Source organism: Zootermopsis nevadensis, unplaced genomic scaffold (assembly GCF_977971745.1).
Source record: "Zootermopsis nevadensis isolate Lab colony 2312 unplaced genomic scaffold, Znev_1.0 Znev_ptg000032l, whole genome shotgun sequence".
In the NCBI taxonomy this organism is placed as follows: Eukaryota; Metazoa; Arthropoda; class Insecta; order Blattodea; family Termopsidae; genus Zootermopsis; species Zootermopsis nevadensis.
This window is the reverse complement of record NW_028259164.1, coordinates 3,885,153-3,900,199: the sequence shown is the minus strand read 5'-3', so window position 1 is coordinate 3,900,199 and position 15,047 is coordinate 3,885,153. Positions and strand designations below refer to the sequence as shown.

At 40.3% G+C, this 15,047-nt stretch overlaps 1 protein-coding gene across 5 annotated transcripts in view; it reads right to left on the bottom strand.

The window, feature by feature from the left end:
• Nucleotides 1-262: 262 nt before the first annotated feature.
• Nucleotides 263-15,047, bottom strand: part of fray (oxidative stress responsive kinase frayed) — a 24,371-nt gene continuing 9,586 nt past the window's right edge. For 4 of the 5 annotated variants that reach the window (XM_022059662.2, XM_087359724.1, XM_022059664.2 and 1 more), the window contains 10 exons: nucleotides 11,158-11,372; nucleotides 10,564-10,676; nucleotides 9,821-10,071; nucleotides 8,465-8,630; nucleotides 7,518-7,753; nucleotides 7,057-7,171; nucleotides 6,757-6,861; nucleotides 5,876-6,075; nucleotides 5,228-5,414; nucleotides 263-3,839 (listed from right to left, as the gene is read on the bottom strand). In XM_022059662.2, the coding sequence (XP_021915354.1) occupies nucleotides 3,762-3,839; nucleotides 5,228-5,414; nucleotides 5,876-6,075; nucleotides 6,757-6,861; nucleotides 7,057-7,171; nucleotides 7,518-7,753; nucleotides 8,465-8,630; nucleotides 9,821-10,071; nucleotides 10,564-10,676; nucleotides 11,158-11,372 (1,666 nt within the window). In that variant the 3' untranslated portion in view covers nucleotides 263-3,761. Of the gene's footprint in view, nucleotides 3,840-3,864; nucleotides 4,641-5,227; nucleotides 5,415-5,875; nucleotides 6,076-6,756; nucleotides 6,862-7,056; nucleotides 7,172-7,517; nucleotides 7,754-8,464; nucleotides 8,631-9,820; nucleotides 10,072-10,563; nucleotides 10,677-11,157; nucleotides 11,373-15,047 lie in introns of those variants that run through there. The other variant, XM_022059663.2, reaches the window with a different exon arrangement.

Here is a 15,047-nt window from a genome sequence, read left to right as displayed (position 1 = left end):
AGTCTGCATATCTGTAGCCAAAGAAACACACCTACATTCATTTGACAAGCTGGAAGCATTCAACAGCAAAGCTCTGCATACATTACAACACATAAATAAAATAAATCAAGAAAACGTTTTCACAGTATCTTGTTAATCATACAGTGGTCTATGTACATGGTTAAATGAAAATAAATGGCTCTTCATTATTCCTATTATTTAAATTCAATAAATGAGGAAGCACTGTGAAGAGGTATAAGTTACACTACAATAAATAAATAAATAATCTATCAGCAGTGTATTGAGCAGATCTTTTTAAAATGGCTACAATGCATCACAAAGTAGAATTTATATCTCAAATACTTGCAGAGTGCTTGGAACGTACAATGTTGATTCAGCAGAGAAACATGGAGTGGTGTTGCATCATAAACACATTATCACACATTTATTTACTTTCTTTCCACCCCACAAACCTGAGGGACAGATATTTCCACATTTTTACAACTGATCATAACCACAGCACATCATCAAATTGAATATAATTACTGTACACATAACACGATACCTAACTGGTAAGAATTTCTGTAGGCCTATAAAGAGTCCTTCACACCACCTTTACTACAGGAAATATCAAGATCCATCTTTATTTTATTTCATATGCGCACACAATCTCAAATTAGTCCGACCAGATAATGAGAAAATGCAGTACGTTGGACATGCCAAAGCGAAACACATGAACGCGTACACTCTGTTCAACCCACCTACACATTAACACACTTATGTACAGCCATTTTCTCTATTTTGAAGTGTCTTGAATTCTTTACTTCTGTGAAGACAGGAACTCTTGTAACCTTTTCACTGCAAGAACGATGTGTCCTGACCACCAGGACGCAACAAAACCTTCATTCAAGAGTGAAAAGAATTATAAGATGCAGCACCACCCAACATTACATAGCATTTATAACTTAAACAAATACTGAATTTATAAATTTAGAATCCCTAAGCAGAAAACTTTCCTATCATTTTTAAATATGAAAGCTTTCATATGTAACCATTAAATAAACTGAGAAACCAGTTTCAAATACGTGCACGCTATTTTGCAAATGAAAGAATAACATAAGGCACATACAATACTTTTACATTGTATCAGATTAGCATCATCCAACATCCCCCAAAAAATTAATTTTAGTTACTCTCAGTCTCAAATGTATTTCTTCTAGCATTGTTTGTTTCATATAGGTCAATGGTCAAATGTACTACTATCCTAAAACTAATAATAGGCCATTTTCTCTGCTTTCACACTTTGTGAAGAATTTTATAATTTAAAAAGTGGCAAGTATTTTATTCAAAGTGACAGGGAAAAAATGCATGTAACAAACACCATGTTTCCATGAACAGTCAAGTCACTTTGCATTATCTAAATTTCTCCCAATGACATCGTGATATCAACACACGTACAAAGCACTCGTCTTCACCACCAATAACACTTGTTGCTGCATGCAGCAGTGAAAGATGTAACTCGTAATTACTAGGCCAGTGTTTCACAGTGGGTAATGCTCATGAAAAAGGAAGGTTTGCTGTAATTTCAGAATATGAGATGAAGAAATGGGCACTCACCTATGAAACGTTTCAGGCCACTATGGCATAAGAACCACGGTTCACAGACCAAAGTACTAACCACACTACTGTTGTTTATACCTGACAAAATAATTTACAAGTTGTTACAAATTCATTGATGCCATTGCCAAAACTTTAATCCGCACACCAAGGGCTGTACCTAATGACACGTGGTCATGCCATGTTCAGGCTTAATTTATATAGTAACAAGACGAACATCAATATTAAACCCACGCCTGTCTGCACAAACGTTTTTCTGTTGGAACAGGAAAGGAAAAGCCAAATGCCTTTACTACCCTTAAAACCGTTAATGTCAAATCACCAGAAGCGGTTAAATTTCATATCAGTACTGCACAGTATTTACTGGACTTTCATCTGTAACCACGTAATTAAATACGCACAGCGGCTGGCATGTCGTCACCACATTCACTGTCCAATAATTTTGCCTTCTGACTAGGAATAAAGTTAAAAGTTATTTAATAATGGTGTATCAACTGCAGACATTATGTAGTGTCAAATGACATATGAAAATGACCGTGAAGGAGAGAATAAGAAGAAAAAGTTGTCACATATTTGAAGACAAGATCACAACATTTTCATAAACACGGCAAAGAACATAACAAGAAATGCCAGATGAAAACACTAAGAACTACAATAGAGAATCAAAGTGGGAACTTCTTGAAGGATTCATACATCTAGAGCATGCTTTCTGCCTAACTTCAACAAGTCGAATAAAGGAAATATTTGGAGGTTGTATTCGCATTTTGAAGACACCTTTCAAACAAGCCCGAGGTTAATTTTGTGGCATTTCAAAAAATACCTGTGCTCAGACTATTGATAATTTGTTGCTTTTGGTAACCTAACCTAAAACTGACAGTCAATATAAAAGTGGAAGTACCCAATCACAAAAGTACTAAACCTAATTACTGCTAATATACACACACTTGTAGCTTTGAGGAAAATAAATATAATATATTAATTTCAAAATATACAAATAAAACAATAGATTAAAAAGGTTAAAAGTCTGGGATGGAAATATTACATAACAGAGAACTTTGACAATTTAAACAGCCCATTCAGCGTTGTTCGATTAGCAAAATTAAGGTGGCTGAGATGACAGGGCAAACACGAAAGGCACAGAGAATTTTTTGGACAAAATCAGGCACTTGGAAGACTGAGGATCTCAGAGAAACTCTAGGAGTTATGAGGCTTTGGACTGGCAGAATCTCAGGGTTACCAGCAAGTTGGCACGTTCACAAATTGCTAAGACAAAACATGCTTCCAAAGTACATACAAGAAAGAATAATCAATCTTGTGGGCATTATTCCTGCATTTACATAACAAAATATAATAATATAGTTAATATATCTACAAAGTGACTTCAGTGAACATGGAAACTTAGTTATACGGCTATAATCGATGTGCACCACAAGCAAACGTCAAAAAATCGGTGTCACCAATTTACAGAAATTGTATTTTATTTTTGTAAGAGACTCAATTTACAACTTAACCAGCACAAGCGAATTATAAAAAAAATCTAGAACCTTTTCCACTTATAAGCCGATACTTCAGATGCAAAGACTCTGCTCCAAAATCAAAATACGAACACCGCCTTCTGCTCTCAGTTGCCATCTGTTAATGCAAATCTAAATTCCATTACATTAGATCATTTATTTAGGAATAATTTATCTGCTACAATGGAGAGCAGACAAATGCAACTGATTCTGGAGTGAGAATTTTACTAGTTCATCATTCTAGTTTCCTGTATCATAAATACACTAACCGCAAATCAAAGAATATGTCTAGAATAACCGTAATAAAGTTATAAAGTATGGTATTGTAAGTACTTGTGCATTCTCATCTATCACACTCTCCGATAACTTACTTGGCCAGTGCTCTATGAACATGGACCTGTATTGCAACAAAACATTTTTTACGTATAATCTGCGTGAAACAAAAAGCCACGTGCGCAATTATTTTAAATGTTCCGCCGAAGAACTTCCTGCACTATCCGTGAGAAGTACAGAGTTCCATTCCTCTTTCACACTCTTTATTCTTGATTCCTACACAACTGCATTTAGGAATCATAAAATGAACGCAAGCAACCACCACGTTTACATAGCAAAATCGCACGTGGCATTTCACGGCTCCATCTTCTTTACGCGTTAGTCCGTTACGGAGATTTGAGCAAAACCAATCAATGCTTTATCATCAGGAACTTCATTGCTTGCATAACCAGAGTTCTGAAATACATAACAAAACTAACTTACAGTAACAATACAACATATTCGTGCGATTCTAAGGTGACACTTCTTCACAATTTTTATCTTCTTAAACACTGCTAATAAATCAAAAATGCTCTCTGAGAATTTGTTCTGAACGTACATTGACTACAGCAATTAGAACCATGCAGATAGGACACAAGATACAAGAATATACAGAACACTTGATACATCATTTGCAAATGATGGACACTGATCACCTGAACACATTTTCCATTACCCACTCGCTACAAAAACTTGAAGATGAAGAAAAAGGTAATTAGGCAAATAAAGAAATATGCCAAAACAGATCATCACAGCATCAAAACTGTAAAGCTAATGACCAAACATCTGTACGGATAGTTTCCTGAATATAACATGAAATTTTCAGGAACCAAATATTACATTCCCAAGCTCTACTAAGTAACAAACTCTGCAAAACAGAATATTCTGACGTCGCTGTACATGACAAATTTACGTGCAAAGAAGGAAGTCTTTGTAAAATCAAGTTTATAAATCAAATGCGCCATAAGACAGAGTGCAGCAAATTTTAATTTTGTGGCAAAGTTTGGATATGGAAAGGACATCAAGGCATAGGAATGGGGAACATTAAAAATTATTGTGAGGAAACTTGTTTTGGTGATGTGAATATAGTTCAATGGCACCTGCAACGATTCTAATCCTGCTACCACTGCACTGCAACATTTACGTGTCAGTGATATATCTGAATGAAGAGAGACTGGATTCAGTTCTGCTCCTTCATGCAGCTATCAGGTGATGCAACTGTAATAACGAATAATACAGATGTTGGTACAAGACCCAAGCAAACATTGCAGTGAACATAATTCCAGGCCTCTCTTATCAGTAACGTATTACACTCTACTGACACACGCCTTATCAGCCAAATTAATTTCCCCGACTTCAAATGACATATTTTAAAATTCAGCAGTTCTATCTCGCAGTTTTCGTAAATGTAGCAACTAAAGGTAATAAAAGGAACGTGTGGTATCCTTATTTGTGTTGCACGTACTTTCTGTCTGAGCTGATATAATACACATCATGATGTATTTTTAGTGCTTCTACGATTACTGGCGCTAAAGCAGAAAAAACTGCAGAACAGGTTAAGAAAATGTTGGGTAACAATTTCAGGATCATTCTTCACCACGAACAAACATGAAGTGAAAATAATTCTGAACTCAGACGTTGCAAAATAATCCATACAGCTCCATTCTGTCTATGAAACCCAAGTCATAATGCAAACAGCACTGTTCCAATTCTATGACGTTGCTTACGCACATCAAAATAAGCATCATTTTAAGCTAAATCAAGTCATCGAATTTCTACAGACAAAACAGCAATGAGACGCTCACCAGGGGGAAGGTGACAGTGCGGAGCTGTCCTCCACTGTCTATAAGTTTCTGAAGGTTTGCAGCAATGACAACAATATCCCTGCCATCCACCAGGCCTGCCCCAACCAGCTCAGACGCTATGCCCTCGGCCGAATCTTTCCCCACGGCAAATTCAAACCGAATGTCGTTCAACTCTCGTTTTGGATTCCTGAAATACAAATATTGTGAACTGTAAATGCATTTATCTAGTTCAACAGAATTGTTACAGCGGATCATACAACTTTTTCAGGCAGACTCAATTTAATATTTGGAATCTCTTACTCTGCTACAATGTTGGAAGGACTTTGTCAACTTTAAAATTTGGAGACGTGTACTGAAACTGCAAAATGTTAACATTATCTTACTTTTAAGGGTTGATACAAGAAAGAATTATTACCAATCAGGACATCAATTTTTATCTATGTATTTGTTGCAAACAGACGAGGTTACAGTCAGGGTTATTGGACTTTGTCCATCGTCCAAGGTTAATATCCACACGACGTTTCAAAAACAGGATCCATTCTCGTCATCAAGCGTATGGGGCAGGGGAACTTACTCTGTTGGTTCCAATAAAAAGAACTAGTCCAGGATGCCCTACATATGAAGCCCGACCGGTCAGCTACGACTCACCTCATTCTGAGTACAAGATTCACTGGAGGAACTGCATGGGCCTGCATCCGACACAAGTTATCCTGTGCGACATCGGGCCCCATAATTTCACTTGTTCTCGTGCCTGTCCCAGTACCAGCACTGCCCTCTGTGTCAGTCAAGTCCTTCTCACTGCCTGACGATCCAACTGTTTCAATGTTATTCATTGGCTTCTCCCCACACTACGAACAACATTTTAAAACCCTCAATAATGACTAAGAAGAAGAAGGGGAAGAGGAAAAATATTACGGTAAACAAACGTAACAAGATGTAAAAGAAGAAAAATAAGATAATGAAGAACAAAAGAAGAACAAATGGTGAACAGGAAGCAGTTAAAAACAGCAAAGAATTTTCTTTTATACATTTCCTCCACACAAAGTGTGACCTTTATTTTGATGTAAAGAATAATTCTTCAGAAAACTGATATTAATTTCTTATTCTGAACTACTCAGCCTGATAGACGAACATTATGAAGGTCAAAGTTGGTACCTATGACATGGTATTTGGAATGGCTGGTCTACTGATTTCCCACCTCACTTTATATTGCAGTTCACAGGAACTTGACACACATCCACTGAACGTGCTCTTTTCAGCGCCATCACAGAACATGAGAAAGGGAACAGGAAATAGCAGAAAATACAAATGTTCAAGTGTCCAAGCCTGAATTTTGTCATGTTGAATAAACAAGAAGCACCTTTTCATAACAACTTTTCTACAACATGAGGGAACAAAGTTCAAACACCATTTAATCTCTCTCTCAAACTCGCAGGATTTTGTGCTAAAGCTCTGCGTTCCACAACAACAAATAAATAACCGCTGACAGGGCAGGAAACAGTCTCTATCAGGATTTTGGCGCATCTCACCTCATCATCTGAAGATTCACCACCTTCTTCCTCTGAGGACCAAACCCACTCGCCTGTTACGGTTCGATGAAGTCGCCCTGATGTTCCAGGCTGCCGTTTTGACGCCTGAGAAACACGGAATAGGAATATCTTAAGAGTTTGCTTTGGTAGCCTCTGTAGAAAGAGTAAGCACATTTCTTACATGGAAAGTATTCTCTATGCAAATGCAACTTCATACAATTAAAATGAATTAATATGGAGGTTCCACATTTGACAATTTCACGATCCAATTAAAATTAGTCTTTTCTCAGACATACATACTTTTTGTACTCTTGTTTCTAAGCTTGGGCCAATGGCTACTAATGTCTGCTGAAGATATTTTCTGTCCTTCGCTTTCTTGAAGAAGGGGTGTTTCAAGAGCTCGGTTGCTGTCGGCCTAAAACAAAGCCAAGCGCGTCAAAATAAACTGCGTGACTGTTCACTTCTAGTACCAGTGCAACAACAAGCAGGGATTTGGGGCCCATTAAACATTTACGCAAAAATACACACAACATTCCAGAACTGCATCATTGAGGCCAGCGAAGGGAAATGTGGCTGGTGGACAAAATGTTTAGAGTTTCTTAAAATGATATCAAATAAGCGAGACCAAGTCACACACAAAAAATTAAAAATGATTCTAACGGCATTCATAAAACTGTTCTCAAGATCTCTCTGCACCAATCTTATCACATAAATGCACGATAAATTACGCGGATCACGAGGGTTCGATCACTCGTACCCACCTTTTTGACGGGTCTTTCTGAAGGCAGTCGACAATCATCTTGCGAAACGTTTTGCCATACGCTTTGTACTGATCCTTTTCTTCCGCTCCAGTATCAAGTGTCGGAGGGTCATTCTGAAGTGTTAACATCAGGACTTTCATAGGTGGGTACTTATGGTAGGGGGCGGTTCCTGTTGCCATTTCAATCGCTGTGATTCCAAATGACCAAATGTCTGCTTTGAAGTCGTAGCCATGGTCCTACAGAAGAAAGTGGCACACTTACAGAATAGATGAAATAGAGAGGGCACAACTCGTACAACGGAGGGACGTGCCAAAATTACTTTTTTGATGGAAACAGCTCAAACGTGGCAAAAACACGCAAAAGTTCTAGTCGCATTATGCGACTGTCCCCCCAGAAAGATTACACAATTCTCACCGTGTTGGCACTGGTTTCTGTCTTGAATGAGGATGTGCTAGTCCGTAAACATTTTTACTCTGATCAAGTTTTGAAACCACACCAGAAATACCAAGAACAGTCTTGCCCTTACACTCCGCAAATCATTTTTGGGGAAGATCCCTGAACAGTTTCCAGCAGTGGATGAATATCCACAATGCAATTACATCTTTCTCGCTTCTTGAAACCGTACTATGCATTATTACCAACCTCACAGCCATCCTTCGGTTGCGGCAATCACGTCTTCATTCTTTAATTATGCTGTATCAGCTACAGGAAAGAATGAAGTAAGTAGTCACAATTTATGTGAAGGCTTCATCTGAGCTTTAAACTGGAGTGGCTGAGTAAAACCACGATAGACTCGATCAAACACCTGGCAAAGATTCAAACTGATGAGGCAGGACAAGCCCCAGAATGGCCGCGCCCACGTAGTGCACCCAGTCTCGAACCCAGGTCTGCAAGACAAACTTGCAACCACCATCAGTTTGTACAAACCTCAGTGAACTGAAACTAACTTGTTCCATAACTTCTGGCGCCATCCAACACGGCGTTCCAACAAACGTGTGCCGCACTTTTTGTCTGGAAAGGTCCCTGCCTGTAGCCAGCCATGCCGACACCCCAAAGTCTGCAATCTGCACAGTTCCATCCTCTCCCAGTAGAATGTTGCCGGCTTTAATGTCTCTGAAACACAATGCGGCACGCTCACTGCATGTGTCGGCTTTCAAGCATCCGCATAATCACAGCTGCACACCCGTATTCATTCAAGCGCCAGAAATGGGCAAACCAATCAGAAGTGACTTCAACATTGATCAACAGATAAAAAAATATTTACAAACTTGCTGATGCACTATGTAATCCGTTAGCTGTAACCTTGACAGATTTTCTAAGGCCCAAAATCTGGTATTCTGTTTGTCAATGTAACCAACCATCACATTATTGTGCTCTCTGAGTATCCTCGACTAACCTCCGACACTTTCTCTGGGACTTCCACTGTTACACCAATAACTTATTCCACATGACACACGCGTACGTCTGTACCACACCGCACTGAGCCAGAATTACATTTTCTTGTATTTGCTAAATATTAAACAGAAATAAAACTGTTCCAGAATTTATTTTACATACTAAATCTTTTATATGAAAAGTTTAAGAAAGAAAAATCCAACAAGTTTGATTTAAAATTCATAAAAATAGGTGGTGGTGGTGGTGGGTGGGGGGAAACTAAACTGATTTGAACAAAATTAAATTCACCCGACAACTTTTATAATAGAATTCCCCTCACCAAAACTGTTCTGCAGTTTCAAATATGAAGCAAGCAGACAGATGGACACATGAATTCACTTTGTGCAAAGAATATAATACAATTTCAATTTACAGAAACTAATAAGACTGGTCTCCCCTTGGTGGACTAGCGGTCGGTGTGCTCATCACTGGACCCAAGGTTCATGGGTTCACACCCGACCAAGGTCGATGGATTTTTAAGGGTGATAAAAATCCGTAGCACAACTTCCTTCGGAAAGGAAGTAAAGCCGGCGGTCCCACGTTGTAGATTTACGGCACGTAAAGGAACCTTATGAGCACGAACGACATGTTTCATAAGCAGAATTCGGCGGACATTTCTCACTCAAGTCTCTCCTGATTCACTACTAGATGGCTCTGGCAGTCAAATCAGGATTGAGTAGAAATTGTGCAGTCGGTGGACTGGTCACTCACTGCTCACAAATGCGCTTCAAAGACTAGGAAACTTCAGACCCACAATCGGGTCGTAGAGCCAAGTAAGAAGAAGAATAAGACTGGTCATGAGAATGAAGTTCTGTAATCTTATTTTGCGCATAATTCTTCTTCGTACAAATTTGTGTTTGGCTCATTACCTGTGAATTTGCCCATTGCTGTGAAAGTACTCCAGCCCTTTTAGTACTTCCTTGAGAACAGTGGCGATGGTAGACTCATCAAAGACGCCATGATGACAATTGGAGGAACGCGTTTTGTGCTTAATTATGTCCAGCAGTGAGCCTCCCTCCAACAAACGAAGCACTAACCACAGTTCTTCACGAACCACAAAGCTTGTATAGTACGTCACAACATTTTCATGGTTGCATGAAGACATGGCCTGAATTTCCTTCTGCAAAAACGAGAAAATTGTTCGGTTACATTACTCTCCATCGTGAATGTGGACGGAAGCAGCCATGGTCTATTTTAAGGTACTATTAGAGCCTCGAAGGACTGAAAAAAAAACATCGGTCAGGACGGCCAGTCTTGACACCAACGTTCGAGTCAAAGCCCTCGACAGCTCGGCTTCGATGTTTGGTAGAAAGAAACTGCATGAATGAAGAATGGCGTAGCTTCCACTCCAAACACACTTCCAGTACTGAAAAATTATTAAATTTGCACTGTAATGTTCACACTATCACCATGCTGATGCTTTTAAAGTGCAAATGGTGCACAAAATTTGCAGATATTTACTTGTGTATTTTAAGCTTTCAACCTATCAAACTTCACATGAGAAGAAATATATTATGAAGCCATTCTGTTGTGGTTGTTGGGTTCAGGAATACAATTCTTAAAATGCAATATCCTAAAATATATACTGTACCTAAGTAAACAATACATTTACCAATAATTCATCCATGCTCGTGTTCCATTTTTCGAGATTTATTCGTTTGATGGCACATTTTTCTTGTCTTGGTTTACAGAAGGCACCATGGACCACTGCAGTTGCACCAACACCTGGAACAAAATTTGTGGACATTTGAAACTGATATGCCAACGCTTATACGTTTGCCCATCATCTTCATGTTCTCTGAATTCTTGCATGTCACACATTAGTATGCTGTGAGCGTAGTACTTCTGATCGTTAAGAGATGTGCCGGCATGCCATGGAACGTGCTTATCATGCACTGCCGTTTAATATACAAACTCCTGATCACACTAGAGCTTTTACAAATATTACCGTCAGAAACACTCGAAAATATGGACGGACATTGTTTCGTAAAAGTCTATTTCTTCCCTTGGTATCTCCGATTCGCCACTCTTCACTCCATTCACTCCAGACACATGTTTTTCGGAACATTAGTAACACTTCGTGTGACGTACGATTTGTGTCAAGTTAGCAAATAATTAAACAACAATATTATCAGATGCAAACAAATGCGGCAGTAAAATAAAGTGACATTAATCATACTACATGTGATACTGATATCATACTAACCAATTACTTCCTTCAGTTCATAATCATCTTTCGTGTTGGGCCAACCTTGTGGTGTTACGCCTGCACCAGTTACCGCCATCTTGTGGGCAAGAATGTCACCAATACTCGCTCTAGCGGACTGGGAGCAAGTCGTAAACGGCGGAAGATCGGCATTGGATGATTTTCGCCGAAATATTCCTGGAGATCCAGGGGGCATTAGACCTGGTGATATTTTCCTGAAATTACAGTGTACGATACACGGTATTAAGACAACTGAAAAATAAGAAAACGCTTACTGTTAAGTCTTATATTAAAAGTAAACAGAGATAACAAAGAAATGTCGACCTTATGTTCCCTTACCGTAAGTGCTATTTTTGCGAGACGTTGCAAAGTGGACGTATGCAATGTCATGGTCATGGAAGATGCTCCATCAGGGACATGAAATTTCGCTCTGTGAATACTGCGATGAATAAAGTCAAAACTCTTCACAAAGACTCCAGCTTGCGTCGAATGAACAAAATCTAGGGCCGCTAGCGGTCTTTCTTGTATAACTGTTTACTTTAGGCAGCGACAGACAACACATGTTTCTATGCAACCTATCTCTTTCGGAGGACAATAAAACTCGTCTGTCTGTAGATCTGTTCAAACTCCTAACAGCTATCAACAAAACATGAATACTTTTTCGAGAATACGGGGGATTGAGTGGACATTTGACAAGGTGAATGTTAAAATAGGGGCATGTTGATTTTTCTAATGAAGGGCGAAGAACCCAGTTTCATCCTACTGTAGACATCTGATTGCAACACAACGCGGCAAGAAGTCCACTTCTACAGAATATTTTATCTGATATCATCGGCTCTACAGACCTACATAAATCGCAAAAAGTTTTAAGGCAAATAAAACATCGATGTATTTATATGTACTGAAATTTACAGCAGAACAATTCGGGTTTTCAAACACAATCTAGAAAAGCAATGGACCAGCTCTGATGTACCTGAGTAGACATGGTCGCTGTTTGTGGAGGCCTCACGTAAAAAGGGTAGGATGCCTCCTATCAACAACACAACAGAAACAACCTCAGCAGGGACCGAGCCAAATCGTGAACGCCACTTCTAAGCTTAGTATAAGCGGTGGCCTATTAGATGCAGGGAGAAACAGTTTTTCTTTCCACGCTGGTACAATGCCCGATCTGTTGCAGAGCGCTCACGACGCAAAAGTCGTTTTTACCATCTCATGCATCTTGGTTTGTAAAACACGTAACAAATACCACGTGCTTGTGAAAGTGCCACGAGGTAAAAACATATTCCGAGTATATCATTTCAGATTTATAGCAGGAACCCTTTCCGAGCTCCAATTAAAGTTTCTGCTCGTAACTCCGACGTGCAAGATCCAGGTGAAGGCTTGCGACGGGCTGATCGACCACCCAGGAAATCCTACGGCTTCTCTCAAAAGATTCATTACCCCACAATTAATTCCGAATCAAAGTCGCAAAACGAGTTACCGCAAGAAACGCACAGCCAGTGCGGCTGTGCGAAGTTGCAGGCGGAAGGGATGAAAGGCGGTTCGTGGGGAGAGACAAAGAAGCTAAAGCAGACGAAAGCGTGCAGCACAGAATAGGGCAAGAGACGTAGAACAATGAAAACAGATGCCGAACGTATGGAACGCTGTCTCAAACACTTGCTTCTGTGGAACGCCTAAACCGCTACGTGTCGCCACTAGTGTGGGACATTCCCTGTCCTCAGCCACCCCACACCTCACCTCTGAAACCGTTTTAATATTATCCTCCGACTGAACGCTTAGCATGAAAAAGTATCAGGTTGCCGCCTGCGGTATTTTGGGTTTTGTCCGCCGTGCAGTAATGTAGCCCGAAGGTGGTTAACATCCTTTCATCCCCATCTTCAGGGTAACCATTTACAGGACTACAAGGCATCACGACCCAGAAGACATCTTCAACTCCGTGAGAATTACAAATCTCAGAAGAATAAGTTTCCACAACCAAAATTTTGTGAACATTTTTCACCACATCCAACTTCTAATATCTACCGTTACCTGCCAACCCCCCCACCCAAGTGTATGAGTTAGTGCACTCACGTAAATCTATTTATCTACTCTTTTGCTTATTACCGAAATCAGTTTCGCGTGCCCAGCTAAACTAACTTTAATTTTATACTTCCGTTTGTACACCCCTGCTGTGCGGCGAAGAACCATTACGATATACACTAATTATTTTCCCATCTCGGCAAGGTAAAAGAGGTTCGTTTTAATTTCAAATGACTTCTGCCAAAGATAGACACAAAGCCTGAAACAAAAACAAAAACCTCTATGTTCACATTAATCTGCGTTTAATTTAAGTGATGGATGTGGCTCGTCGTGGCAGTCACGACGCTTGGCTTTGCAGACGCCCCGACCCGCGACGTAAGCCGCGTCTATTCCAGAATGTCTTCACTTCAAGTCGTGAACACACGGATTTATTTATTTCTGAAAACTGGGAACTGAGCCATGACGGCGGAGGTGCAACTTGAAATCTGCGGGCCCCCGCGCGGGAAATGTTGCTCTCTAACCCCTTCCCCCCCCCCAAAAAAAAAACGCAGCCACGTGTAGCAGAAACGTTCCTGTGCGTTCTCTGACCATTAAATGAACACGCGTGGGAGAAATGGTTGCATGAAGATAATAAACGGGGTTAAATTAGGGGTGTAGAAGAGAACTTGTTGGACCACATTAATGCTCCCTAACGTCAATAGCACAATAATTAAAAATCCGTCCGCCATCTAAAACTGGTTCCTTAATAATTTCCGGAAAAAACTTCATTCGCCAGTATTACGTGGCACGCGGTGGATGGTGCCAAGCGACGTCACGAAGTTAAAACCGTAGAATGCATTGGTCCACAATCGGACCATCAAACGCGACTTGTTTGTTGTCTTGACTACGAGCGTGGGATTCACAAACTTAATTGTGCGAGATCACGCATCTTCGCAAAAAAACGAAACGAAAAATTAATCAACTAATCGATCAAGTATGTGAACACAGATCTGGCAATCAGAACGAAAAATCACACCCGCGTTAAATCTCTCACGACAACAATTTCACTGCCCCCCCCCCCCCCCCCCCCCCCCCCCCGGGGTCCTCATCGTCACAACATCGACTTATTTTCAAATGCATGTTCAGCCTCATCCAGACCAGGGCGACCTGTGAACTCGCGGTAAACGGGATCGGTCAAGCTGCTGAGCAACTTACCGACCGACCTCGACCTCTTCAACGAGTGAACGAGGAGAATGCATTGGTCTCTGAAGTCTAAAATGCTGCTATAAGTGGCACAATTACAAGTTCGTCCAACAAATTCTCACAATTTCTTTCGGAAAACAACGAAACTAAATCGGGAGCCAGAGCGCGAAGCCACGCCCCCCCCCAAACATTTCCGTAAAATCCATTTTAATATTATCCTTACATATACTTATGTGTCTTGCAAGTGATCCTTTTCCAAGAGGATTCCCACCAAACGCCTTGAGCAGATGAATATATTTGTTACGTGGTGAAAAACGGAACTAGCGACATCTCTATTCTACTTATTGGCCGGACGCAGACATCAGCGCTCTTGTGCAGATAAACCACTGGCCTTTGACTGAGTCTGATGCGTCTTTGGCGAATTCTTCGCCAACTCTGGAGCATAATTTGTTTCACTGAACTATCCGGGCTGCGTCTTCATGCAGACGGAATTAAACAGCGCGTGTGTTGCATTTTCTAGATGCTATCTCACGCAACCTCGCCTGTCATCGTAAACCAGTTAAGGCGCATTGTGCCTTGCCGGGAATCGGCAACTTCAGGCACCAGAAGTAATTGTGTCGGGAGGAAATCGAATTTTTGCGACGACGTCTGTCTTCTAGGACGTTGCGCCATACAGCAGTTTACTGACG